The 26,225-nt window shown below is 39.6% G+C and overlaps 1 protein-coding gene and 1 pseudogene across 1 annotated transcript in view; one reads left to right on the forward strand and one right to left on the reverse strand.

Moving 5' to 3' along the window:
- Positions 1 to 26,225, forward strand: part of Necab1 (N-terminal EF-hand calcium binding protein 1) — a 188,028-nt gene that overhangs the window by 112,587 nt on the left and 49,216 nt on the right. Inside the window, exon 6 of the mRNA XM_032905585.1 lies at positions 8,519 to 8,655. Coding sequence (XP_032761476.1) covers positions 8,519 to 8,655 — 137 coding nt within the window. The remainder of the gene's footprint in view (positions 1 to 8,518; positions 8,656 to 26,225) is intronic.
- Positions 19,687 to 20,223, reverse strand: LOC116903197 (annotated as a pseudogene).

Below are 26,225 nucleotides of genomic sequence, written 5' to 3' on the forward strand. Positions count from 1 at the left end.
ACTGGAAGAGCTTGAAGGGGCTTGAGACTCCATATGTACAACAATGCCAAGCAACCAGAGCTTCCAGGGACTAAGCCACTACCTAAAGACTATACATGGACTGACCCTGGACTCTGACCTCATAGGTAGCAATGAATATCCTAGTAAGAGCACCAGTGGAAGGAGAAGCCCTGGGTCCTGCTAAGACTGAACCCCCCAGTGAACTAGACTGTCGGGGGGAGGGCGGCAATGGGGGGAGGGTGGGGAGGGGAACACCCATAAGGAAGGGGGGGGAGGGAAGGGGATGTTTGCCAAATGTACATAAGAAATACTCAAGTTAATAAAAAAAAAATAAAAAAAATAAAAAAAAAATTGTGTGAAATTATGTGGGGCATGGCATACTTGTTGTTATATACATATATATCTTTAGCCATTATGTATTAAATAAAATCTCATCACTTGCAAAACAAAAAAAAAAAAAAAAAAAAAAAAAAAAAGTGTTTACACACTTTCTTGCCCTACTGCCTGCCAAGAAGTCCCATATTTTACATAAAGCCTATATCTGTCTATTCCCACAGCTGTTCAAATATATGACGATAGCTTATCTCCACCAGATTGGTTCTCACACAGACCTTGACCTTTTTATTGTTGGATGAAACAAAAATAGGAAAGCAGAACTAATCAGGCGGAGAGCCTGGTGATTGTAAGGCAAACACTCTGGAAATAACTCCTGGCCTCCCCAGATTGAGAAACAGAAAGCTACCAGCAACTGCAGGACCCTTTGCACATGCTCTGGCCCCGTCACACTCCTGCCTTCCCTGACCATAACCAGCAACTGCTTGCTACGGTCATCACATGCTTGAGTCTCACTGCGACTTTATCACCTGGATGGATGCCCAGTCCAGGAAACTACACCACTTTTACCTTGCAGGTTACCCAAGTCTATTTTATCTATTTACTTTCTCAAGGTATCTATAGCAGATCAACTGAACGGTGCGCTCAGTTCAGGCCTTACTAGTTCCTAGTTATGATCCTCTGAACTCAGTGTTTGCTTCAAATGCTTGGCCAAGTTTATCGTTCACTTGATAAGGCGGGGCCTGATAGTGCCTGTCATCAATTCTCACAAGCTGTGGGGCATGTGTTTTGATAGCAACAGCCTTTGACACTGAATGGCGAAGTCAGAAGGAGCAAGGTCCAGGCCTGGCCAGATTCTGCCACTTGCCGATTTCATGTGGTCTAGGCAGACTTTTCATTTAAAAAGGCTCTGTGGCTGCTTGCATATTTCCTAGACATATTCTTTTTTTCTCTGATTTGCTTGTTTGCTTTGTTTTGTTTTTTGATACATAGTTTCTCTCTATAGCTTTGGCTGTCCTGAAACTCACTATGTAGACCAGACTGGCTTCCAACTCATAGATATCTGCCTGCCTCTGCCTCTTGAGTGCTGGAATAAAGGTGTGCACCACCACCACCCTCTAAGGGAATCACTCTTAAACCCTGGAATTGGGTGCTCTGTTCCTCTGCTGGACTCATACATTGTTGTTAGGTTGACTGTTCTGTCTTCCATATAAATCACTTCCATTCATAACCCTTTGTTTCTTTTCTTGGCTATTTTTTATTGTTAAATTATTTCTCCTTTCCTTGTTATTATTTAGGTATTATGCATGGTAATTTAATTTTTTTTATTCCTTCTAACTTAGGCTTTCCATCTTCCCCAATACTCGTAGTCGTGTGTTCTAGTTTCTAACTTCTGTGATACTGAACAGGGACTGAACCTGGATGGAGAAATTGGGCCCACGTTGCTTAAGAAGGCAAGAAAGTTGGGCTCCATATAATTTATGACATCCTTCTTCATGGTTATTACTAGAAATATTAAACATTTAGCAAAATCTGTGAGCTAGACAACACAGCTTGTGCTTCCTGTAGCTTTTTTCATGACCCCTGAAGCAAGCTGTGGTAAGTATTCTTGACCATTATGAGAACTACGAAAGATAGGGCATCTTTTATAAGTTCTCACCACCATCAAATTACACAAGCACCAAATAGACCTCATGAGCCCATCTTCAGAGACTCCCCATTTTTGTTTTGTTTTAGAATTTATTTTTGAGATTATGCTATAACAAAATCATTTCCCCTTCTTTTTCCTCCCTTCAAAGCTGTATGAACGGCTAACAATTTTCACCTAATGATTCAATTTATGTAACAGTTATCCGTGACTTGAGTAAACATTATTCAGATCTCGGAAATACCACCAGCTTTCATTTCTCTGTAACCTTTCTAATAGAGAGGAAGATTGAACAGTGTCTGAAAATAAAATGTCTCACATGAAAGCAGTGTGGACTGTGGAGCCTTGTCTCAGAGGCAGATAGCAGTAGCCGTGCCAACTGCGATACTGTCTGATGTCCTCAAGGAGACATTGTGACTGGGTTCTACTAACTTGATTAAGTTTCTTTATTTTAAAGATTTATTTATTTATTTTATGTATATGAGTACACTATATCCGTCTTCAGACACACCAGAAGAGGGCATCGGATCCCATTACAGATGACTGTGAGCCACCGTGTGGTTGCTGGGATTTGAACTCAAAACCTCTGGAAGAGCAGTCGATGCTCTTAACCTCTGAGCCATCTCTCCAGCCCCTTGATTAAGTTTCAAAAAGAGCAAATACAAACAAGCAAGTCTGGTGGTCTACCTACTCTGTTTAACCGAGATGACCCCTACGGGGTTAATAACTGGGCTTTCTACTCTTCTCTCATGCAGATGTGCAGGACTTGCTAACACTGGGGCAAACTAGAACTGAGATACCGCCATTTTCTCTTTCCAGAGGCAAAACTGGAAATTTTAAGTGTCTGTGGCTAACAATGTCTACCTAATGATTTGATTTATGTGACAATTACCAATGACTCGAGTAAATGTTATTTGGATCTGAGAAACACTGTCAGTCTTCCTTTCTCCATAGCCCTTTTAATAGGGAAACTGAACAATATCTGGAAACAAGGAAGAACTAGACACTCGGAATTCAGACATTGGCTATCCCGTGCTTCATAGATTCTTGGAAGTTGCTTTCTTCGTTCCTCAAATGAATGTGTGCCAAATCCCACCACTCCAGTCTTCTGGGGAGACAAGCAGGCAAAGATCCCTTTTCGTTCGCCACGATCAATACATTTGTTGAGGATGAGAGTTCCAGGCTTTGACATTTTCCAACTTGTTATCTATTTAGTTTTCCATCTGCTTCTTTGCCACTGCCTTCCAAAGGAACATCTGCGTGTACGTGGGAGAAAGGAAGGAGGTTGGACGTGAGCCACGTGGGTCTGCAGTCTCAGAGCACGGGCTCCAGAGGAAAGAAAGGAGAGAAGGCTAACAAATGGGCCGAAAACTGAAATGAGGACAAACAGTCTGCTGAGAGCAAGGCTGTATTTTCCCTTTATAGAAGATCCACATGGCCAGGCACAGCAGGCAGTGGCGTGTACAAACAGCAAGGGCCACACGTGTACAGGAGGGCTGCAAGCATCCAGAACACCCGGGGTTCAGACGTTCCTTCTGTTCCCCGGGGCCTAATGCAGTGTCCTGTTGGTCTCATACTCTTTAGGCATTTCTGGGGCAGCCAGTTGAGCCAGGAGCTATTCTGAACACTGGGGAAGCAAATGAGAAAGATACAATCATTACACCTAAGGACTTGACAGAGATTACAATATAAGATGGCAAACCGTATTCACCAAGTAGAGAAAATATGTTCCAGGAACAAAGAGAAGGGAAAAGGATTGCATGAAAAAAAGTGATGGTTCCAAGTCAGTAAAGGCCACGGAGATAGTGAGCTTGGCCTGGGAGGACGAATAGAAATGTTACACAGCAAGGTTTCCTTTAACTTAGCTGACCTTTAAATTAATGATCTCCTGCTACCATAATTTCATTTTTTCTGGGGGCTGAATGAAATCCCATTGTGTATATGTATTGTATTCCTTGTCCATTTATCTGTTGGTGAACATCTCAACCAGCTCTATTTCCTGACTGTTGTGAATGGTGTAGCACAGTGTAAAGACTTGGAATCAGTTGGGTACATGCCCAGGAGTGATCACAAGGTAGCCCTACTTTAACACAAATGCTGTGTGTTCTATGCCATATGCATAACATAGATTTACATGTGTGTATGTGTGTGCACACATGTGTGCATGTGCATGAGTGTGTGTATATGACTGTGTGTGTGAGAGAGAGACAGAGACAGACAGACAGACAGACAGACAAAGCTAGAAAGAAGACCATACAGGAAAGAGTGAAATATCAAGGGATGGAGAGGTTGAGAGAGAAGATATGAGACATGAAAAGAGAAGGGAGGGTACTGAGGAGGAGGGAGAGGGAATAGCAGTAGGGAGGGGGTATGAAAACGCTGTCATAAGATATATTACTTTGTATGCTAAAAAGAATTAGCTTAAAATCTTAATAGAAGACAAGTTACTGGTTCTCCTCAGACCTAGGAGTGTCACATAACAGCAGCTCTTAGTAACGGATTTAAAGTCCCAATCTCCAAAAGGCTAATCTCACTTACTGTCCTTGTCAATGTCAAGCCCTCAACATTTCCGTCTGACATTATCGTCCATCTCAGTGAGAACACTTCATGATGTTATCATAGAGCGTCCCCAGGGCGCCGTGGAAGAGTGAGTACAAAATAAGACCTGTGTTGTTATGGTGTAGCAATGATAGGAAAGCTACAGTAGTTGGATTTTAATTTTCCTTAAATGACTAGCTTTATGGTCAGTCCTAGACAGAACCTCCATAACATACATGCTCCCCAAGGCTTGGGGAACCTCAGGTAAGACAGGGCAGAAAGAACGTAAGAGTCAGGGAATAAGGAGACAGTCTCTGAAACAGTAGCTTCCGGACATGGCATGCCGTCACACTCGAGTCACAGTAACCACAGGTACCTGCACAGGATCCAGCCTGTCCACAGTCCAGCACAGTGATGAAGGAGCATTTGAGGCCCCATCCAGAGCAGAAGAGATAGTGACAGACGATGGTGACTCGCTTTTGTTCAGAGGGTGTAGCCACTGGCAAGTTGCCATGATCCAGTAATAGCCCCACACCTATGCACATGCAAGCAACCTTTTTAAACCTCATGGAGTTTTTACAGACATGAAATTAGAAGGAGGATATGTTGGTCCAAATGAGGTATGAAGCAGAGAAGAGAGGGAAATGGGAGAGGGGGTCGTGAATTGATGAAAATGTCATCACATATGTATTTTTAAAGTATCTAAATTCATTGTACTCTTTATATATAGAAACACAATATCAACATAATAAAAGGTTAGGGTAGACATTTAACTCTAAATCACAGCACTTATATATTAAATGATTATTTACCTTGATCATACGTATTTGCCATTCTCTATGTCTAAGGAGCTTAAAAAAAAAGACAATGACACAAGTGATGACATTGGCTAACACAAAAAAAACAAAATGAGCAAACAAAAATCGAAACTCTTCTTTTTCAAGCTCTGACATGACAGTGACAAATATTTAGCATTTAAATGAAAAAAAAAAAAAACCCAATGCCAAAACTGTGGCCATCGCTCACTACAGTGTATTGTTTCTTCCCTGCTTGGCGCTATCTGCAAATGGGTCCTGTTCAGGATTAGTCAGAGTTTACGGAGATGCAGATGACTGCCATAATCTCTGACTATGCAATTGTGTCCTGTATTCACTTTAATAAATTCTATTTTTTTTAAAGCATGTGTTGGTAAAATGGGAACAACTGCAGGGTGAGAATCAAACGCAGCCCTTATTCCATGAATACGCTTTCCAGATCAATGGGGGAAAGCTCTCCTGGACTGTAGAATTCTGTGAAGCTTTGGCTGCAAAACTTAGCAGCCTCTGAGATCAAGTGAGGTATTTTGTGTACTTTAACTCCATTCAACTGATCCAGAGTTCTTGTGACTATTGTAAGCATGGGACATTACATTTTATGCTAATTTTATTAAGTAGAGTTTAAGGACAGTTTGGAATTCCTAAGTAATGCTTCCTGGTTGGTGGATAAAAAACATTTTCAACTAAAAGAAAATGGGCTTTTCAAAATACTGATTGAAGATTTGCTAAATAAAATTTTCTGTGGGGTTATTCTGTGAACTGGAAAAAAAATAGGTAATTTATATCAGGAAGACACCAGCAAATACTTTATAATTTAGAACCGATACAAGCACAGAACATTTTCAATTTGTAAAACACACTGGACTTACTTAGCCTGATTCGTAAGTGAGGAGGGTGACGTCCCAAAAGGTTAAATAACTAAACTTCATTTGTTTGAGTTTGAAGCCAAGCCTGCTAATTCCCCAGAACATCGTGACTCATGATTTTACTCCTTTTGGTTTTATATTTTACACCATAGAAAAAAATCACATTGTTTAGAGACAGAAGCAAATAAGTATTTTCACTGGCTGAATTGAAGTATACCCTTCCCACCAGAGTTAGTTACGGGTGCGTCACTGTGACCAGACTATCTGACAGAGACAATTTAAGAGGGAAAGATTTATTTTAGCTCATGAGAGAGTAGGGAAGACAGAGCCAAGAAGGAAGTCTGTGACACTGTTAGCATGTGGCTGAAGCGTCACGTTACAGTGAACCAAGAAGCAGGTAGTGACCAGAACCAGGAAGCAGATATAACCTTTAAGGCCCATCACTAGCGACAGACTTCCCTCGGCTCCAACTCGGTCCTCATCTCCCAAAGGTTGCCTGACATCTTAAAGTAACTCTACCAATTGGGAAACAGACTTTCAAAGCCTGCCTGTGAAGGATATTGATCCATAGCACCAAGAAGCTAAAAGCTCAAATTTAGTTGGTTTTTTGTAACTTGTAAAGGAGACTCTGTTGCCATTTCATTCCTGCTAACATGGCTGCTATCTTCTTCTTCCTCTTCTTCTTCCTCTTCTTCTTCCTCTTCTTCTTCCTCTTCTTCTTCCTCTTCTCCTCTTCTTCTTCTTCTTCCTCTTCTTCTTCTTCTTCTTCTTCTCTCTCTTCTTCTTCTTCTTCTTCTCCTCTTCTTTCTCCTCTTCTTCTTCTTCTTCTTCTTCTTCTTCTTCTTCTTCTTCTTCTTCTTCTTCTTCTTCTTCTTCTTCTTCTTCTTCCTCTTCTTCTTCTTCTTTTTCTTCTTCTTCTTCCTCCTCCTCCTCCTCCTCCTCCTCCTCCTCCTCCTCCCCTCCTCCTCCTCCTCCTCCTTCCTGCTGCTGCTGCTTCTGTTTCTGCTTCTGCTTTTTTCTGCTTCTTCCTCTTCCTCTGTCTCCTCCTCTTCTTTCATTCTTCTTTCACATATTACATCTTCACTTCAGTTTCTTCTCCTCCCTTTCCTCCCAGTCCTTCCCTCCCACATCCCTTACCTTCATCCACTCCTCTATTTCCCTTCAGAAAAGAACAGGACTAGGGATATCAACCAAACTTGGAATATCAAGTTGCAGTAAGGCAAGGCACAAACCCTCATATCAAGAATGGATGGCTGGATAAAAAGCAAGCCAAAAGAAGGAAAGGGGTCTCCAAAGCAGGTAGAAGAGTCAGAGATAACCCCACTTCAACTGTTAGGAGTCCCACGAGAACACCAAGCTACACAACCGTAACATAAATGTAGAGGACCTAGCTTGATTGTTGCTTCAGTCTCTGAGAGCCCCTATGAACCCTGGGTAGTTGATTCTGTTGGCAGTTCTTTTGTGGTGTTTTTGACTTCTCTGGCTCCTACAATCTTTCCTGCCCCACTTCTGCAAGTAGCAATGAAAATAATTTTGTGGTTGGGGTCACCACAACGTGAGGAACTGTATTAAAGGGACAGAGCATTAGGAAGGTTGAGAACCACTAATCTAGAGTTCACTCATCTGCCACAAGAAGCAAGTGACAACTGCTATGTCCAAGTCAGCCTGTGGCTGGTGGAAGACGTGGAACTCTTGTGATAGAAGCTAGCCGCAGAGAGTCTTTAACATTGATGAGCAGACTGAAGAAATTGAATAAACTTCAAATATTCCAAGCCTAGAATTTTCCAGATTTTAAAATAATTACACCTAACTTTTCTGTCTTCCCTGAAATACAGATCAAGTGTGATAAACATATCAAGAATGAATTAAAGCATTTGTTGAAGCAGGATTATATTTTGTGGGTGAAAAAAAGAAAATACATGATGTTGTAGTTACTATTTACATGAAACAGAACAAAGCAAGTCATATATTACAAAGGTTATATTTTAACATTTTCATGGAAACCTTTTCTTTTCCAATGGATACCTATCAATTAATCTAATACTTAATCTATTACTTAATAATGCTAAAGGTTTGTCCTTTTGCTAAACTTGAGGCAGGTGCAATGAGTTGTGATATGGTCTAGTCAGTTTTAAGTTTAGCCTCTGGCAGGTGGACAGAGACCTACCACAGACTTCTGGGCTAACAACTCTTTCTTCTCCATTTTCCCTTTCAGGATTAGTCTAAGACTGATGGGTACTTAGGGGAAAAATTTTTTCCTGAATGTTTGTCTCTACTAAACAGCAAACTCCTAATTGCATGTGTTTTGTAACAAACAGGACTACCAAGAAGCCTCCAATTTGGAACAATTTGTCACTCGATTTTTGTTGAAGGAGACCTTGAATCAGTTGCAGTCTCTCCAGAACTCTCTGGAATGTGCCATGGAAACAACTGAAGAGCAAACCCGTCAAGAAAGGTAGTTAATGTTTTCCCTATCTCCAATGATGCTATACGTGTGGGAAGACAATTGCAGGGTTTTTCTAGAAAAAGATGAATTAATACTTTTAAGATATGCCAAGAACCTCTCTAGGCTATTTGCATTGAATAAAAGAAAACCTCACCTCCTGTTTTGGAATCAAATATTAGAATTAAATGCATTGACCAGAGACTCAAAGGTAACCATTGGTCCCAAAATAGGTTTACTTTAAGGAATCTGTATGTGGGCAGCCACCACATTGGATTCTCCATCTCTCCTCCCTCCTCCTCCTCCTCCTCCTCCTCCTCCTCCTCCTCCTCCTCCTCCTCCTCCTTCCTCCTCTTCCTCCTCTTTTTTTAATTTTTTATTATATATTTCTTTACTTACTTTTCAAAGGTTATTCTGCTTCCTGGTTTCCTGTCCATAAACCCCCATTCCCTTCTCTCCCCCAACTTCATACAGATATTCCCCCTATACATCCCCCTAATTGCCCTCCCCCATATTCCTCTGCACAGAGGGTCCAACCTTGGCAAGACCAAGGGCTTTCCCTTCCACTGGTGCACCAACAAGGCTATTCTCTGCTACATATGCAGTTGGAGCTGTGACTCAGTCCATGTATAGTCTTTGGGTAGTGGTTTAGTCCCTGGAAGCTCTGGTTGCTTGGCATTGTTGTGCATATGGGGGCTCGAGCCCCTTCAAGCTCTTCCAGTTCTTTCTCTGATTCCTTCAACAGGGGTCCTATTCTCAGTTCAGTGGTTTGCTGCTGGCATTCGCCTCTATATTTGCTGTATTCTGGCTGTGTCTCTCAGGAGCGATCTACATCCGGTTCCTGTCGGTCTGCACTTCTTTGCTTCATCCATCTTGTCTAATTGGGTGGCTCTATATGTATGGGCCACATGTGGGGCAGGCTCTAAATGGGTGTTCCTTCAGTCTCTGTTTTAATCTTTGCCTCTCTCTTCCCTGCCAAGGGTATTCTTGTTCCCCTTTTAAAGAAGGAGTGAAGTATTCACATTTTGATCATCTGTCTTGAGTTTCATTTGTTCTAGGCATCTAGGGTAATTCAAGCATTTGGGCTAATAGCCACTTATCAATGAGTGCATACCATGTATGTCTTTCTGTGATTGGGTTAGCTCACTCAGGATGATATTTTCCAGTTCCAACCATTTGCCTACGAATTTCATAAAGTCATTGTTTCTGATAGCTGAGTAATATTCCATTGTGTAGATGTACCACATTTTCTGTATCCGTTCCTCTGTTGAAGGGCATCTGGGTTCTTTCCAGCTTCTGGCTATTATAAATAAGGCTGCGATGAACATAGTGGAGCACGTGTCTTTTTTATATGTTGGGGCATCTTTTGGGTATATGCCCAAGAGAGGTATAGCTGGATCCTCAGGCAGTTCAATGTCCAATTTTCTGAGGAACCTCCAGACTAATTTCCAGAATGGTTGTACCAGTCTGCAACCCCACCAACAATGGAGGAGTGTTCCTCTTTCTCCGCATCCTCGCCAGCATTTGCTGTTACCTGAGTTTTTGATCTTGGCCATTCTCACTGGTGTGAGGTGAAATCTCAGGGTTGTTTTGATTTGCATTTACCTTATGACTAAAGATGTTGAACATTTCTTTAGGTGTTTCTCGGCCATTCGGCATTCCTCAGCTGTGAATTCTTTGTTTAGCTCTGAACCCCATTTTTTAATAGGATTATTTGTCTCCCTGCGGTCTAACTTCTTGACTTCTTTGTATATTTTGGATATAAGGCCTCTATCTGTTGTAGGATTGGTAAAGATCTTTTCCCAATCTGTTGGTTGCCGTTTTGTCCTAACCACAATGTCCTTTGCCTTACAGAAGCTTTGTAGTTTTATGAGATCCCATTTGTCGATTCTTGATCTTAGAGCATAAGCCATTGGCGTTTTGTTCAGGAAATTTTTTTCAGTGCCCATGTGTTCCAGATGCTTCCCTAGTTTTTCTTCTATTAGTTTGAGTGTATATGGTTTGATGTGGACATCCTTGATCCACTTGGACTTAAGCTTTGTACAGGGTGATAAGCATGGATCGATCTGCATTCTTCTACATGTTGACTTCCAGTTGAACCACCACCATTTGCTGAAAATGCTATCTTTTTTCCATTGGATGGTTTTGGCTCCTTTGTCAAAAATCAAGTGACCATAGGTGTGTGGGTTCATTTCTGGGTCTTCAATTCTATTCCATTGGTTTATCTGTCTGTCTCTGTACCAATACCATGCAGTTTTTATCACTATTGCTCTGTAATACTGCTTGAATTCAGGGATAGTGATTCCCTGAAGTCCTTTTATTGTTGAGGATAGTTTTAGCTATCCTGGGTTTTTTGTTATTCCAGATGAATTTGCAAATTGTTCTGTCTAACTTTTGAAGAATTGGATTGGTATTTTGATGGGGATTGCATTGAATCTGTAGATCGCTTTTGGTACAATGGCCATTTTTACTATATTAATCCTGCCAATCCATGAGCATGGGAGATCTTTCCATCTTCTGAGGTCTTCTTCAATTTCTTTCTTCAGTGTCTTGAAGTTCTTATTGTACAGATCTTTTACTTGCTTGGTTAAAGTCACACCGAGGTACTTTATATTATTTGGGTCTATTATGAAGGGTGTCGTTTCCCTAATTTCTTTCTTGGCATGTTTCTTTTTGTAGAGGAAGGCTACTGATTTATTTGAGTTAATTTTATACCCAGCCACTTTGCTGAAGTTGTTTATCAGCTTTAGTAGTTCTCTGGTGGAACTTTTGGGATCACTTAAATATACTATCATATCATCTGCAAATAGTGATATTTTGACTTCTTCTTTTACCAATCTGTATCCCCTTGATTTCCTTTCGTTGTCTGATTGCTCTGGCTAGAACTTCAAGAACTATATTGAATAAGTAGGGAGAGAGTGGGCAGCCTTGTCTAGTACCTGATTTTAGTGGGGTTGCTTCAAGTTTCTCTCCATTTAGTTTAACGTTAGCCACTGGTTTGCTGTATATGGCTTTTACTATGTTTAGGTATGGGCATTGAATTCCTATTCTTTCCAGGACTTTTATCATGAAGGGGTGTTGAATTTTGTCAAATGCTTTTTCAGCATCTAATGAAATGATCATGTGGTTTTGTTCTTTCAGTTTGTTTATATAATGGATCACGTTGATGGTTTTCCAGATATTAAACCATCCCTGCATGCCTGGGATGAAGTTTACTTGATCATGGTGGATGATTGTTTTGATGTGCTCTTGGATTGGTTTGCCAGAATTTTATTGAGTATTTTTGCCAATATTCATAAGGGAAATTGGTCTAACGTTCTCTTTCTTTGTTGGGTCTTTGTGTGGTTAAGGTATAAAAGTAATTGTGGCTTCATAGAAGGAATTCGGTAGTGCTCCATCTGTTTCAATTTTGTGGAATAGTTTGGATAATATTGGTATGAGGTCTTCTATGACGGTCTGATAGAATTCTGCACTAAACCCGTCTGGACCTGGGCTCTTTTTGGTTGGGAGACCTTTAATGACTGCTTCTATTTCCTTAGGAGTTATGGGGTTGTTTAACTGGTTTATCTGTTCCTGATTGAACTTCGGGTACCTGGTATCTGTCTAGGAAATTGTCCATTTCCTGTAGATTTTCAAGTTTTGTTGAATATAGGCTTTTATAGTAAGATCTGATGATTTTTTGAATTTCCTCTGAATCTGTAGTTATGTCTCCCTTTTCATTTCTGATTTTGTTAATTTGGACACACTCTCTGTGTCCTCTCGTTAGTCTGGCTAAGGGTTTATCTATCTTGTTGATTTTCTCAAAGAACCAACTTTTGGTTCTGTTGATTCTTTCTATGGTCCTTTTGTTTCTACTTGGTTGACTTCAGCTCTGAGTTTGATTATTTCCTGCCTTCTACTCCTCCTGGGTGTATTTGCTTCTTTTTGTTCTAGAGATTTTAGGTGTGCTGTCAAGCTGCTGACATATGCTCTTTCCTGTTTCTTTCTGCAGGCACTCAGCGCTATGAGTTTTCCTCTTAGCACTGCTTTCATTGTGTCCCATAAGTTTGGGTATGTTGTACCTTCATTTTCATTAAATTCTAAAAAGTTTTTAATTTCTTTCTTTATTTCTTCCTTGACCAGGTTATCATTGAGTAGAGCATTGTTCAATTTCCACGTATATGTGGGCATTCTTCCCTTATTGTTATTGAAGACCAGCTTTAGGCCGTGGTGGTCCGATAGCACGCATGGGATTATTTCTATCTTTCTGTACCTGTTGAGGCCTTTTTTTTGACCAATTATATGGTCAATTTTGGAGAAAGTACCATGAGGAGCTGAGAAGAACGTATATCCTTTTGTTTTAGGATAGAACGTTCTATAAATATCCATTAAGTCCATTTGGCTCATGACTTCTCTTAGTCTGTCTACGTCTCTGTTTAATTTCTGTTTCCATGATCTGTCCATTGATGAGAGTGGGGTGTTGAAATCTCCTACTATTATTGTGTGAGGTGCAATGTGTGTTTTGAGCTTTAGTAAGGTTTCTTTTACGTATGTAGGTACCCTTGTATTTGGGGCATAGATATTTAGGATTAAGAGTTCATCTTGGTGGATTTTTCCTTTGATGAATATGAAGTGTCCTTCCTTATCTTTTTTGATGACTTTTAGTTGAAAATTGATTTTATTTGATATTAGAATGGCTACTCCAGCTTGCTTCTTCCGACCATTTGCTTGGAAAGTTGTTTTCCAGCCTTTCACTCTGAGGTAGTGTCTGTCTTTGTCTCTGAGGTGTGTTTCCTGTAGGCAGCAGAATGCAGGGTCCTCGCTATGCATCCAGTTTGTTAATCTATGTCTTTTTATTGGGGAGTTGAGGCCATTGATGTTGAGAGATATTAAGGAATAGTGATTATTGCTTCCTGTTATATTCATATTTGGATGTGAGGTTATGTTTGTGTGCTTTTCTTCTCTTTGTTTTGTTGCCAAGACGATTAGTTTCTTGCCTCTTCCAGGGTATAGCTTGCCTCCTTATGTTGGGCTTTACCATTTATTATCCTTTGTAGTGCTGGATTTGTAGAAAGATATTGTGTAAATTTGGTTTTGTCATGGAATATCTTGGTTTCTCCATCTACGTTAATTGAGAGTTTTGCAGGATACAGTAGCCTGGGCTGGCATTTGTGTTCTCTTAGGGTCTGTATGACATCAGTCCAGGATCTTCTGGCCTTCATAGTTTCTGGTGAAAAGTCTGGTGTGATTCTGATAGGTCTGCTTTTATATGTTACTTGACCTTTTTCCCTTACTGCTTTTAATATTCTTTCTTTATTTTGTGCGTTTGGTGTTTTGACTATTATGTGACGGAGGTATTTTTTTCTGGTCCAATCTATTTGGAGTTCTGTAGGCTTTTTGTATGTTTATGGGCATCTCTTTCTTTAGGTTCGGGAAGTTTTCTTCTATGATTTTGTTGAAGATATTTACTGGTCCTTTGAGCTGGGAGTCTTCACTCTTTTCTATACCTATTATCCTTAGGTTTGATCTTCTCATTGAGTCCTGGATTTCCTTTATATTTTGGACCAGTAGCTTTTTCCGCTTTACATTATCTTTGACAGTTGAGTCAATGATTTCTATGGAATCTTCTGCTCCTGAGATTCTCTCTTCCATCTCTTTGTATTCTGTTGGTGAAGCTTGTACCTACAGCTCCTTGTCTCTTCTTTTGGTTTTCTATATCCAGGGTTGTTTCCATGTGTTCTTTCTTGATTGCTTCTATTTCCATTTTTAATTCCTTCAACTGTTTGATTGTGTTTTCCTGGAATTCTTTCAGGGATTTTTGTGTCTCCTCTCTATGGGCTTCTACTTGTTTATTTATGTTTTCCTGGAATTCTTTCAGGCATTTTTGCGATTCCTCTCTGTAGGCTTCTACTTGTTTATTAATGTTTTCCTGTGTTTCTCTAAGGGAGTTCTTCACGTCTTTCTTGAAGTCCTCCAGCATCATGATCAAATATGATTTTGAAACTAGATCTTGCTTTTCTGGTGTGTTTGGATATTCCATGTTTGTTTTGATGGGAGAATTGGGCTCCGATGGTGCCATGTAGTCTTGGTTTCTGTTGCTTGGGTTCCTGTGCTTGCCTCTCGCCATCAGATTATCTCTAGTGTTACTTTGTTCTGCTATTTCTGACAGTGGCTAGACTGTCCTATAAGCCTGTGTGTCAGGAGTGCTGTAGACCTGTTTTCCTCTTTTCTTTCAGTCAGTTATGGGGACAGAGTGTTCTGCTTTCGGGCGTGTAGTTTTTCCTCTCTACAGGTCTTCAGCTGTTCCTGTGGGCCTGTGTCTTGAGTTCACCAGGCAGGTCACTTGCAGCAGAAAAGTTGGTCTTACCTGTGGTCCCGAGGCTCAAGTTCGCTCGCGGGGTGCTGCCCACGAGCTCTCTGCGGCGGCAGCAACCAGGAAGATCTGCGCCGCCCTTTCCGGGAGCTTCAGTGCACCAGGGTTCCAGATCTGGTGTGATTCTGATAGGTCTGCCTTTATATGTTACTTGACCTTTTTCCCTTACTGCTTTTAATATTCTCTCTTTGTTTTGTGCATTTAATGTTTTGACTATTATGTGATGGGAGGAGTTTCTTTTCTCGTCCAATCTATTTGGAGTTCTGTAGGCTTCTTGTATGTTTATGGGCATCTCTTTCTTCAGGTTAGGGAAGTTTTCTTCTATGATTTTGTTGAAGATATTTACTGGTCCTTTGAGCTGGGAGTCTTCACTCTTTTCTATACCTATTATCCTTAGGTTTGATCTTCTCATTGAGTCCTGGATTTCCTGTATGTTTTGGACCAGTAGCTTTTTCCATTTTACATTATCTTTGACCGTTGTATTGATGATTTGTATGGAATCTTCTGCTCCTGAGATTCTCTCTTCTATCTCTTGTATTCTGTTGGTGATGCTTGTATCTATGGCTCCTTGTCTTTTCCTTTGGTTTTCTATATCCAGTGTTGTTTTTCTGTGTTCTTTCTTGTTTTCTTCTATTTCCATTTTTAATTCCTTCAACTGCTGGATTGTGTTTTCCTGGAACTCTTTCAGGGATTTTTGTGATTCCTCTCTATAGGCTTCTACTTGTTTATTTATGTTTTCCTGCATTTCTCTAAGGGATTTCTTCATGTCTTTCTTGAGATCCTCCATCATCATGATCAAATATTATTTTAAATCTAAATCTTGCTTTTCTGGTGTGTTTGAATATTCCCTGTTTGCTTTGGTGGGAGAATTGGGCTCCGATGATGCCATGTAGTCTTGGTTTCTGTTGCTTGAGTTCCTGCTCTTGCCTCTCGCCATCAGATTGTCTCTGGTGCTACCTTGTTCTGCTATTTCAGACAGTGGCTAGACCGTCCTATAGGCCTGTGTTTCAGGTGTGCTGTAGACCTGTTTTCCTGTTTTCTTTCAGCCAGTTATGGGAACAGAGTGTTCTGCTTTCGGGCGTGTAGTCTTTCCTGTCTACTGGTCTTCAGCTGTTCCTGTGGGCCTGTGTCCTGAGTCCACCAGGCAGGTTGCTTGGAGCAGAAAAGTTGGTCTTACCTGTGGTCCCTCGGCTCAAGTTGCTCGTGGCGGGGGGGCTGCTTTTGAGCTCTCTGTGAGGGTGACAACCAGGAGGGCCTGCACAGCCTTTTCCCTGAGCCCCTGTGCACTGGGGTCCCAGATGGCATTAGGTGTTTTCCTCTGGATTCAGAAATGTGGGCAGAGTGTAGTCTCTTCTGGCTTCCCAGGTGTCTGCCCCCTGAAGGTTTAGCTCTCCCTCCCACGGAATTTGGGTGCAGAGAACTGTTGACTAGGTCTCTTCAGGACTGGGCACTGTCTGGAGTGTAGGGGACCTTCCGCTTGAGTGCCCCTGAAGTCAATGTTTTCAATAGTGGAGTAGTACTCCATTGTGTAAATGTACCACATTTTCTGTATCCATTCTTCTGACGAGGGACATCTGAGTTGTTTCCATCTTCTGGCTATTATAAATAAGGCTTCTATGAACATAGTGAAGAATGTGTCCTTGTGTGTTGAAGCATTTTTTGAGGTATATGTCCAGTAGTGGTATAGCTAGGTCTAAAGGTAGAAATATTTCCAATTTTTGGAGGAACTGCCAGGTTGATTTTTAAAGTGACTATACCAGCGTGCAATCCCACCAACAATGGAGGAGTGTTCCTCTTTCTCCACATCCTCACCAGCATCTGCTGTCACCTGAGCTTTTGATCTTAGCCATTCTGATTGGTGTGAGGTAGAAACTCAGGGTCATTTTAATTTGCATTTCCCTGATTACTAAGGATGTTAAACATTTCTTCATCTCTGTGATGAATAAGCATGTTAAACATATCTTTAGGTACTTCTCAGCCATTTGAGATTTCTCAGCTGATAATTCTTTGTTTAGCTCTTTTTCTCATTTTTTAAATAGGGGTATTTGGTTCTCTGTAGTATAACTTCTTGATTTCTTTGTATATTTTGGATATTTGCCCTCTATTTGATAGAGCATTGGTAAAATATTTTCATAATCTGTACATTGCTATTTTGTCCTATTGACAGCATCTTTTGCCTTACAGAAGCTTATCAATTTATGAGGTCTCCTTTGTCTATAGTTGATCTTAGAACCTGAGCCATTGGTGTTCTGTTCAGGAAAATTTCCTCTGTGCCAATGTGTTCAAGGCTATTTTCCAAATTCTCTTCCGTTTGATTCAGCACTTCTATTTTATGTGAAGATCCTTGATCCATTTGAACTTAAGCCTTGTAGGAGGTAAAAATAAATCAATTTGCATACTTTTACATTCAGACTGCCAGTTGAACAAGTGCCACTGGATGGTTTTTTGGCTTCTTTATCAAAGATCAAGTGACATAAGTGTGTGTGCTCATTTCTGGGTCTTCAATTCTATTCCATTGATCTACCTGTCTATCTACCAATACCATGCAGTTGTGTTTTTTAATTACTATTGTGCTGTAGAACAGCTTGAGGTCAGAGATGGTGATTCATGCAGAAATTCCTTTATTATTAAGCATTGTTTTCTCTATGCTGAGTTTTTTGTTATTCCAAGTGAAGTAGAAAATTGCTGTTTCTATCTCTGTGAAGAATTGAGTTGGAATTTTAATGATGATTGCATTAAATCTGTAGATTGGTTTTTATAAAATGGTCACTTTAACTATGTTAATTCTGTCAATCTCTGGGTGTAGGAGATCTTTCCATCCTCTGAGGTTTTCATTTTTTTTTCAGAGACTTTAAGGTCTTGTCATACAGGTCTGTCACTTGCTTGGTTAACCCAAAATATTTTATATTATTTGTGACTGTTTGTGAAGTGTGTTGTTTCCCTAATTTCTTTCTCATCCCATCTATTCTTTGAGTAGAGGAAGGCTACTATTTCTTTGAGTTAGTTTTATATCTAGCCACTTTGCTGAAGTTGTTTATCAGCTGTAGGAGTTCTCTGGTAGAATTAATTATACTATCATATCGTCTGCAAATAGTGATATTTTGACTTTGTTTTTTTTCCAATTTATATCTTTTTGACATTCTTTTGTTTTCTAACTGCTCTAGTTAGAACTTCAAGCACTATGTTGAATAAATAGGAGGAGAGTGGGCAGCCTTGTCTTGTCCCTGATTTTAGTGGGATTGTTTCAAGTTTCTCTCCATTTAATTTAATGTTGACTGTTGATTTGCTGTAAATTGCTTTTATTATGTTTATGTATGTGTTTTGAATTCCTGATCTTTCTAAGACTTTTAACATGAGGGGGTGTTATATTTTGCCAAATGCTTTCTCAGCATCTAATGAGATGATCATGTGGATTTTTTAAATTTGTTTATATAGTGGATTATGTTGGTGAATTTCCATATATTGAACTATCCCTGTCTTCATGGGATAAAGCCTACTTGATCATGGTGAATAATCATTTGGATGTGTTCTTGGATTCAGTTTGAGAGATTTTATTGAATATTTTTGCATTAATGTTTATAAGGGAAATTGGTGTGAAGTTCTCTCTTTTTGTGGGTATTTGTGTAGTTTAGGTATCAGAGTAACTATGATTTCACAAAACAAATTAGGTAGTGTTCTTTCTGTTTCTATTTTGTAGAACAGTTTGAGAAGTATTGGTACTAGGTCTTCTTTGAAGGTCTGATAAAATTCTACACTAAAATCAACTGCCCCTAGTCCTTTTTGGTTGAGAGACTTTTAATGACTGCTTCTATTTCCTTAAGAGTTTTGGGATAGTTTATCTGGTCCTCATTTAACTTTGGTACCTCATATCTGTCTAGAAAATCATCAATTTCATCTAAATTTCCAGTTTTGTTGAGTATAGACTTTTGTAGTAGATCTGATGAGTTTTTGAATTTCCTCAGTTTCTGTTGTTAAGTCTTTCTTTTCATTTTTGATTTTGTTAATTTGGATTCTGTCTCTGTGCCCTCCAGTTAGTTTGGCTAAGGATTTTTCTATCTTGTTAATTTTCTCAAAGAACCAAGTCCTAGTTTAGTGGACTTTTTGTATAGTTCTCTTTGTTTCTATTTGGTTGATTCCAGCCCTGAGTTTGATTATTTCCTGCTATCTAATCCTCTTGAGTGTGTTTGCTTCTTCTTATTCTAGAGCTTTTAGGTGTGCTGTCAAGCTGCTAGTAAATGCTCTCTCCAGTTTCTTTTGGAGGGCACTCAGAGCTATGAGTTTTCCTTTTAGCACAGCTTTCATTGTGTCCCACAGTTTGGGTATGCCATGTCTTCATTTTCGTTAAATTCTAAAAAGTTATCATTAAGTAGAGATTTGTTCATTTTCCATGAGTATGTGGACTTTCTGGTGTTTTTGTTGTTATTGAAAACCAGCCTCAGTTTATGATGATCCAATAGGATGCATGGGATTAATTCAATGTTCTTGCCTCTGTTGAGGCTTGTTTTGTGTTATTATATGGTCAATTTTCTTTCTGTTTCAAAAAGCTTTCTTTTTACCAGGTCCAAGACTTAGGAGAGGCTCCAGGGCAGTTATAAAGCTGCCTAGTGGCTTTAGAGGGTCATTCAGGTGGAGGTCCTGAGGCAGCTGGTGCAAAGCAGAGGAGTGAGCCCCTTTGAAGGTGCAGAGGCCTCCTAGTCATGCTTGAATGTGAGGTGCTCAAAGAGATACTCATCCAGAGATGCCTGTGCCACAACTGTCTGAGCTGGTTGTAATCCTACCAGCTTACAGAGATTGGCCAGGTGTTTGCTTATCTTCTTAATGAGGTTCACCTCCTTATCCAGGAAGTGGCTTTTCAAGAAGTCACACAAGTGAGGGTCTGTGCAGGCAGAACCCAGGACATGCAGATCCAAGAGGGCCTGGTTCAGGTTCTTCTCCAGAGCTAAGGCAGCTTCCATGGCCTCCTGGGTTTTACCCCACTCATCTTGAGATGAAATCTAGAAGAATGAATGGCCCCCGAGAGGTTCTGCCACTTGAGGAGGTGCTTGGCACCCTTGTGCTTCTCCTCAGCCAATTCCCCGGAAGAAGTGGCCTACACCCTCCATGTTATTCGGATCAAGAAAGAAGCCCAGAGAGAGGTAGATGTAAGAGGTCCGCAGGTGCAAGTTGACCAAGTGATTCGTGGCAGCTTCCACTTTGATGGAATAATTCTGACGAATCTGAGAGGTCATGGCTGATCCGGAGTTTGGGGCTAACCTCGAAGACGGTGCTGACTGGTCCTAGGAGCCAAAGGCAGCAAGGAGATGGTCCCGAAGGCTGTGACTGGAAAGACTTGTAAGATGGCTGGAAGCTAATAAAGTGGGAGTCCCCAGGTCTGTTCTATACAAACACTGTTGAAGCAAGGCACAGATCCATGGGACCTCCAATTGAGGTAGACTTTTGAGAAGGTACCATGAGATGCTGAGAAGGTATTATTTTTTGTTTGTTTGTTTTAGGATGAATATTTTGTAGATGTCTGTTAAATCCATTTGGTTCATAATTTCTATTAGTTTTACTGTGTCTCTGTTTTGTTTCTGTTTCCATGATCTGCCCGTTAGTGAGAGTTGGATGTTGAAGTCTCCCAATATTTTTGGGTGAGGTTCAATGTTTGTTTTAGGCATTAGTGACATTTCTTTTACAAATGTGGGTGCCCTTGCATTTGGGAAATAGATTTTCAGAATTGAGAGGTCATCCTGTTGGATTTTTCCTTTGGTGAGTATGAAGTGCCCTTCCCTTTCTCTTTCGATAACTTTTGCTTGATGTGTATTTTATTGGATATTAGAATGGCTGGCTACTCCAGTTGAATTTCTTGAGACCATTTGCTTGGAAATTTTTTCCAATCTTTTACTCCAAGACAGTGTCTATCTTTGTCACTGAGGTGTCTTTCCTGTATGCAGCTAAATGCTACATCCTCTTTACAAATCCAGTCTGTTAGCCTGTGGGGAATTGAGACCATAGATGTTGAGAGATATTAAAAACCAATGATTGTTGCTTCTTGCTATTTTTGTTGTTAGAGGTGGAATTATATTTTTGTGGCTCTTTTCTTTTTGGTTTGTGTCGAGAAAATTAATGTATTGTTTTTATCTTGGATGCAGTTTCTCTCCTTGTGTTGGACTTTTCCTTCTATTATGCACTATAGGGCTGGTTTACTGGAAAGATATTGTGTAAATTTGGTTTCGCGGTGGAATATCATGGTTTCTCCATCTATAATAATTAAGTGTTTTTGCTAGATATAGTAGCCTGGGCTGGCTTTTTTGTTCTCTTAGGGTCAGTATGACATCTACTCAAGATGACTTTTAGAGTCTCTGTTGAGAAGTCTGGTGTAATTCTCATAAGTCTGCCTTTATATGTTATTGACTTTATTCCCTTACAACTTTTAATATTCTTTCTTTGTTTTGTGCATTTGATGTTTTAATTATTATGTAATGGAAGGGATATCTTTTCTGGTCCAATCTATTTGGAATTCTGTAGGCTTCTTGTATTTATTTTATTTTATTTTTCTTAGCTATTTCATGTTTTTACATTTCAAATGTTATCCCCTTTTCCCACTCTCCCATACTCCCTCCTCCTTCCCCCTACTTCTATGAGGATGCTTACACTCCCAGCCACCAATTCCAACCACAACGCCCTGTAATGTAGGCATTACCCTACACTGGGGAAACGAGCATTCACAGGACCAGGGGCTTTTCCTCCTATTAATGCTGTACAATTTAATCCTCTGCCACATATGTGGCTGGAGTCAGAGGTCCCCCTCCACGTGTACTCATTAGTTGGTCATTTAGTCCCTGGAAGCTCTGATGTGGTCTGGTTGGTGATATTGTTGTTCTTCCTATGGGGTTGCAAACTCTGTCAGCTCCTTCAGTCTTTTCTCTAGCAAAAGCTCCCCTTGTTCAGTCCAATGGTTAGCTACAACCGTCTAGATCTGTATTAATAAGGATCTGGAAGAGCATCTCAGGAGACGCTCATATCTGGCTCCTGTCAGCAAGCACTTCTTGGCATCAGCAACAGTAACTGGGTTTGGTGGCTGTATATGGGATGCATCCCTAGGTGGAGAAGTCTCTGGGTGACCTTTTCTTCAAGCCCTACTTTACTCTTTGTCCCTGTATTTCCTCCCATGAGCATTTTGTTCTTTGTTCTAAGATGGAATGAAACATACATATCTTAGTCTTCCTTCTTCTTGAGTTTCATATGATCTCTGAATTTTTCATAAGTATTCCAAGCTTTTGGGATAATGTTCACTTATCAGTGAATGCACACCATGTGTGTTTTTTAGTGACTGGGTTACCTCACTCAGAATAACATTGTCTAGTTGCATCCATTTGCCTATGAATTTCATGAAGTCATTGTTTTTGATAGCTTAGTAGTACTCCATTGTGTAGATGTACCACATTTTCTGTATCCATTCCTCTGTTGAAGGACATCTGGGTTCTTTCCAGCTTCTAACTATTATAAATAAGGCTACTATGAACATAGTGGAGTATATGTCCTTGTTATATGTTGGAGGATCATTTAGGTGTATGCCTAGGAGTGTTATAGCTGGATGCTCAGGTTGTACTATGTACAATTTTCTGAGGAACTACCAGACTGATTTCCAGAATGGTTGTACCAACTTGCAATCCCAGCAACAGTGGAGGAGTGTTCCTCTTTCTCCTTATCCTTGCTAACATCTGTTGAAACCTGAGTTTTTGATCATAGCCATTCTGACTGGTGTGACCAGGTATTTCAGTGTTGTTTTGATTTGCATTTCCCTGATGACTATGGATGTTGAACATTTCTTTAGGTCCTTCTCAGCCATTTGATATTCCTCAGATGCATTCTTTGTTTAGCTCTGTACCCCAGTTTTTCGGAGGATTATTTGATTCTCTGGAGTCTACCTTCTTGAGTTCTTTAAATATATTAGATATTAGCCCTCTATCAGATGTAGGATTGGTAAAAACCTTTTCCCAATCTGTTGATTGTCATTTCGTCCTATTGACAGTGTCCTTTGCCTTACAGAAGTTTTGCAATTTTATGAGGTCCCATTCATCAATTCTTGATCTTAGAGCATAAGCCATTGGTGTTCTTTTCAGAAAAATTTCCCCTGTGCCTATGTGTTCGAGACTCTTGCCCACTTTCTCTTCTATTAGTTTCACTGTATCTCATTTTCTATGGAGGTCTGTGATCCAGTTTGATCACTTTGTAGAATGAGATAAGAATGGATCAAGTTGCTTTCTTCTCCATGCTGACCTCCAGTTGAACCAGCTTCTTTTGGTGAAAATGCTGTCTTTTTTTTTTCATTTGATAGTTTTAGTTTTTTGTCAAAGATCAAGTGACCATACGTGTGTAGATTCATTTCTGGGACTTCAAATCTATTCCACTGATCTACCTGCCTGTCTCTGTACCAATACCATACAGTTTTTATCATGATTACTCTGTAGTACAGCTAGAGGTTAGGTATGGTGATTCCCCCAGAAGTTCTTTTATTGTTGAGAATAGTTTTTGATATCCTGGGATTTTTGCTTTTCCAAATGAATTTACAAATTGAGCTTTCTAATTGTATAAAGAATTGAGTTGGAATTTTTGATTGGAATTGCATTGAATCTGTAGATTGCTTTTAGTAAAATGGCCATTTTTACTATATTAATCCTGTCAATCCATGGTCTAGGATGATCTTTCCAACTTCTGAGATCTTCTTCAATTTCTTTCTTCAGAGACTTGAAGTTCTTTTCATACAAATCTTTCACTTGCTTGGTTAGAGTCACACACAAGAGACTTTTGTGACGACTGTCATTTCCCTACTTTGTTTCTTAGCCTATTTATCCTTTGAGTAGAGGAAGGATTTGTTTGAGTTAATTTTATACCCAGACACTTTGCTGAAGTTGTTAATCAGGTTTAGGTGTTCTCTGGTGGAATTTTTGGGGTTACTTAAGTATCCTATCATATCATCTGCAAATAGTGACATTTTGACTTCTTCCTTTCCAATTTGTATCGATTTGACCTCCTTTTGTTGCCTGATTGCTCTGGCTAGTACCTCAAGTACTATATTGAATAGGTAGGGAGAGAGTGGGCAGTCTTGTCTAGTCCCTGATTTTAGTGGGATTGTTTCAAGTTTCTCTCCATTTAGTTTGATGTTGGCTACTGTTTTGCTGTATATTACTTTTACTATGCTTAGGTATGGGCCTTGAATTCCTGATCTTCCTAAGACTTTTATCACGAAGGGGTGTTGAATTTTGTCAAATGCTTTCTCAGCATCTAATGAGATGATCACATGGTTTTTTTTTCTTTGAGATTGTTCATATAGTGGATTGTGTTGATGGATTTCCATATATTGAACCATCACTGCATTGCTGGATGAGGCCAACTTGACCTTGATGGATGGTCATTTTGGTGTGTTCTTGGATTTGGTTTGCATGAACCTTATTGAGTACTTTTGCGATAATATTCATAAGGGAGATTGATCTTAAGTTCTCTTTCTTTGTTGGGTCTTTGTGTGGTTCAGGTGTACAGGAAATTGTGGCTTCATAGAAGGAATTGGGTGGTGTTCCTTCTGTTTCTATTTTGTGAAATAGTTTGGACAGTAGTGGTATTAGGTTTTCTATGAAAGTCTGATAAAATTCTGCACTAAACCCATCTGGTCCTGGGCTTTTTTTAGTTGGGAGACTTTTAATGACTGCTTCTATAACTTCAGAGGATATGTGACTGTTTAGATGGTTTATCTGATCCACTTAACTTTGATACCTCATATCTGTCTAGAAAATTGTCTATTTCATCCAGATTTTCCAGTTGTGTTGAGTATAGGCTTTTGTAGTAGGATCTGATGTTTTTTTTTAGTTTACTCAGATTCTGTTGTTATGTCTCCCTTTTCATTTCTGATTTTGTCAATTTGGATACTCTCTGTGTGCCCTTTGGTTAGTCTAGCTAAGGGTTTATCTATCTTGTTGATTTTCTCAAAGAACCAGCTCCTGTTTTATTGATTCTTTGTATAGTTCTTTTGTTTCTACTTGGTTGATTTCAGCTCTGAGTTTGATTATTTCCTGCCATGTTCTCCTCTTGGGTGTATTTACTTCTTTTTGTTTTAGTGCTTTTAGGTGTGCTGTCAAGCTGCTAATGTATGCTCTCTCTCCAGTTTCTTTGTGGAGGCTCTCAGAGCTATGAGTTTTCCTCTTAGTACCGCTTTCATTGCATCCCATTAGTTTGGATATGCTGTGCCTTCATTTTCATTAAATTCTAAAAAGTCTTTGATTTATTTCTTTATTTCTTTCTTGACCAAGTTGTCATTGAGTAGAGCACTGTTCAGGCTTTTATGTGTATGTGGACTTTCTGTTGTTTTTGTTGGTACTGAAGACCAACCTTAGTCCATGGTGATCTCATAGGATGCATAGTATTATTTCTATTTTCTTATATCTGTTGAGGCCTGTTTTGTGACCAATTATATGGTCAATTTTAAGGAAGGTACCATGAGGTGCTGAGAAAAAAGTATATTCTTTTGTTTTAGGATGAAATGTTCTATAGATATCTGTAAAATCTCTTTGGTTCATAACTTCTGTTATTTTCTCTGTATCTCTTGTTTTGTTTCTGTTTCCATGTTCTGTTCATTAATGAGAGTGGGGTGTTGAAGTCTCCCACTATTGTTGTATGAGTTACAATATGTGCTTTGAGCTTCAGTAAGGTTTCTTTATTAATGTAAGTGCCCTTGTATTTGGAGCATAGGTATTAAGGATTGAGAGTTTATCTTGGTAAATTTTTCCTTTGATGAATATGAAGTGTTCTTCCCTATTTTTTTAATAACTTTTGGTTGGTTGAAAGCTATTTTATTCAATATTAGAATGGCTGCTCCAGCTTTTTTCTTTGGACCATTAGCTTGTAAAATTGTTTTCCAGCCTTTTACTCTGAGGTAGTGTCTGTTTTTGTTTTGTTTTTCGTTTTTTTTATTGAAGTGTGTTCTCTGTATGCAGCAAAATGCTGGGTCCTCTTTACGTATTCAGTCTGTTAGTCTATGCTTTTTTTATTGGGGAATTGAGTCCATTGGTGTTGAGAGATATTAGGGACCAATGATTGTTTTTTCCTGGGTCTTGTTGTTAGAGGAGAAATTATGTTTGTGTGCATATCTTCTTCTGGGATAGTTGAAATTAGATTGCTTTCTTGCTTTTTCTAGGGTATAGTTTCTCTCCTTGTGTTGAAGTTTTTCATCTATTATACTTTGTAGGGCTGAATT

Source organism: Rattus rattus, chromosome 1, assembly GCF_011064425.1.
Source record: "Rattus rattus isolate New Zealand chromosome 1, Rrattus_CSIRO_v1, whole genome shotgun sequence".
Classification (NCBI taxonomy): Eukaryota; Metazoa; Chordata; class Mammalia; order Rodentia; family Muridae; genus Rattus; species Rattus rattus.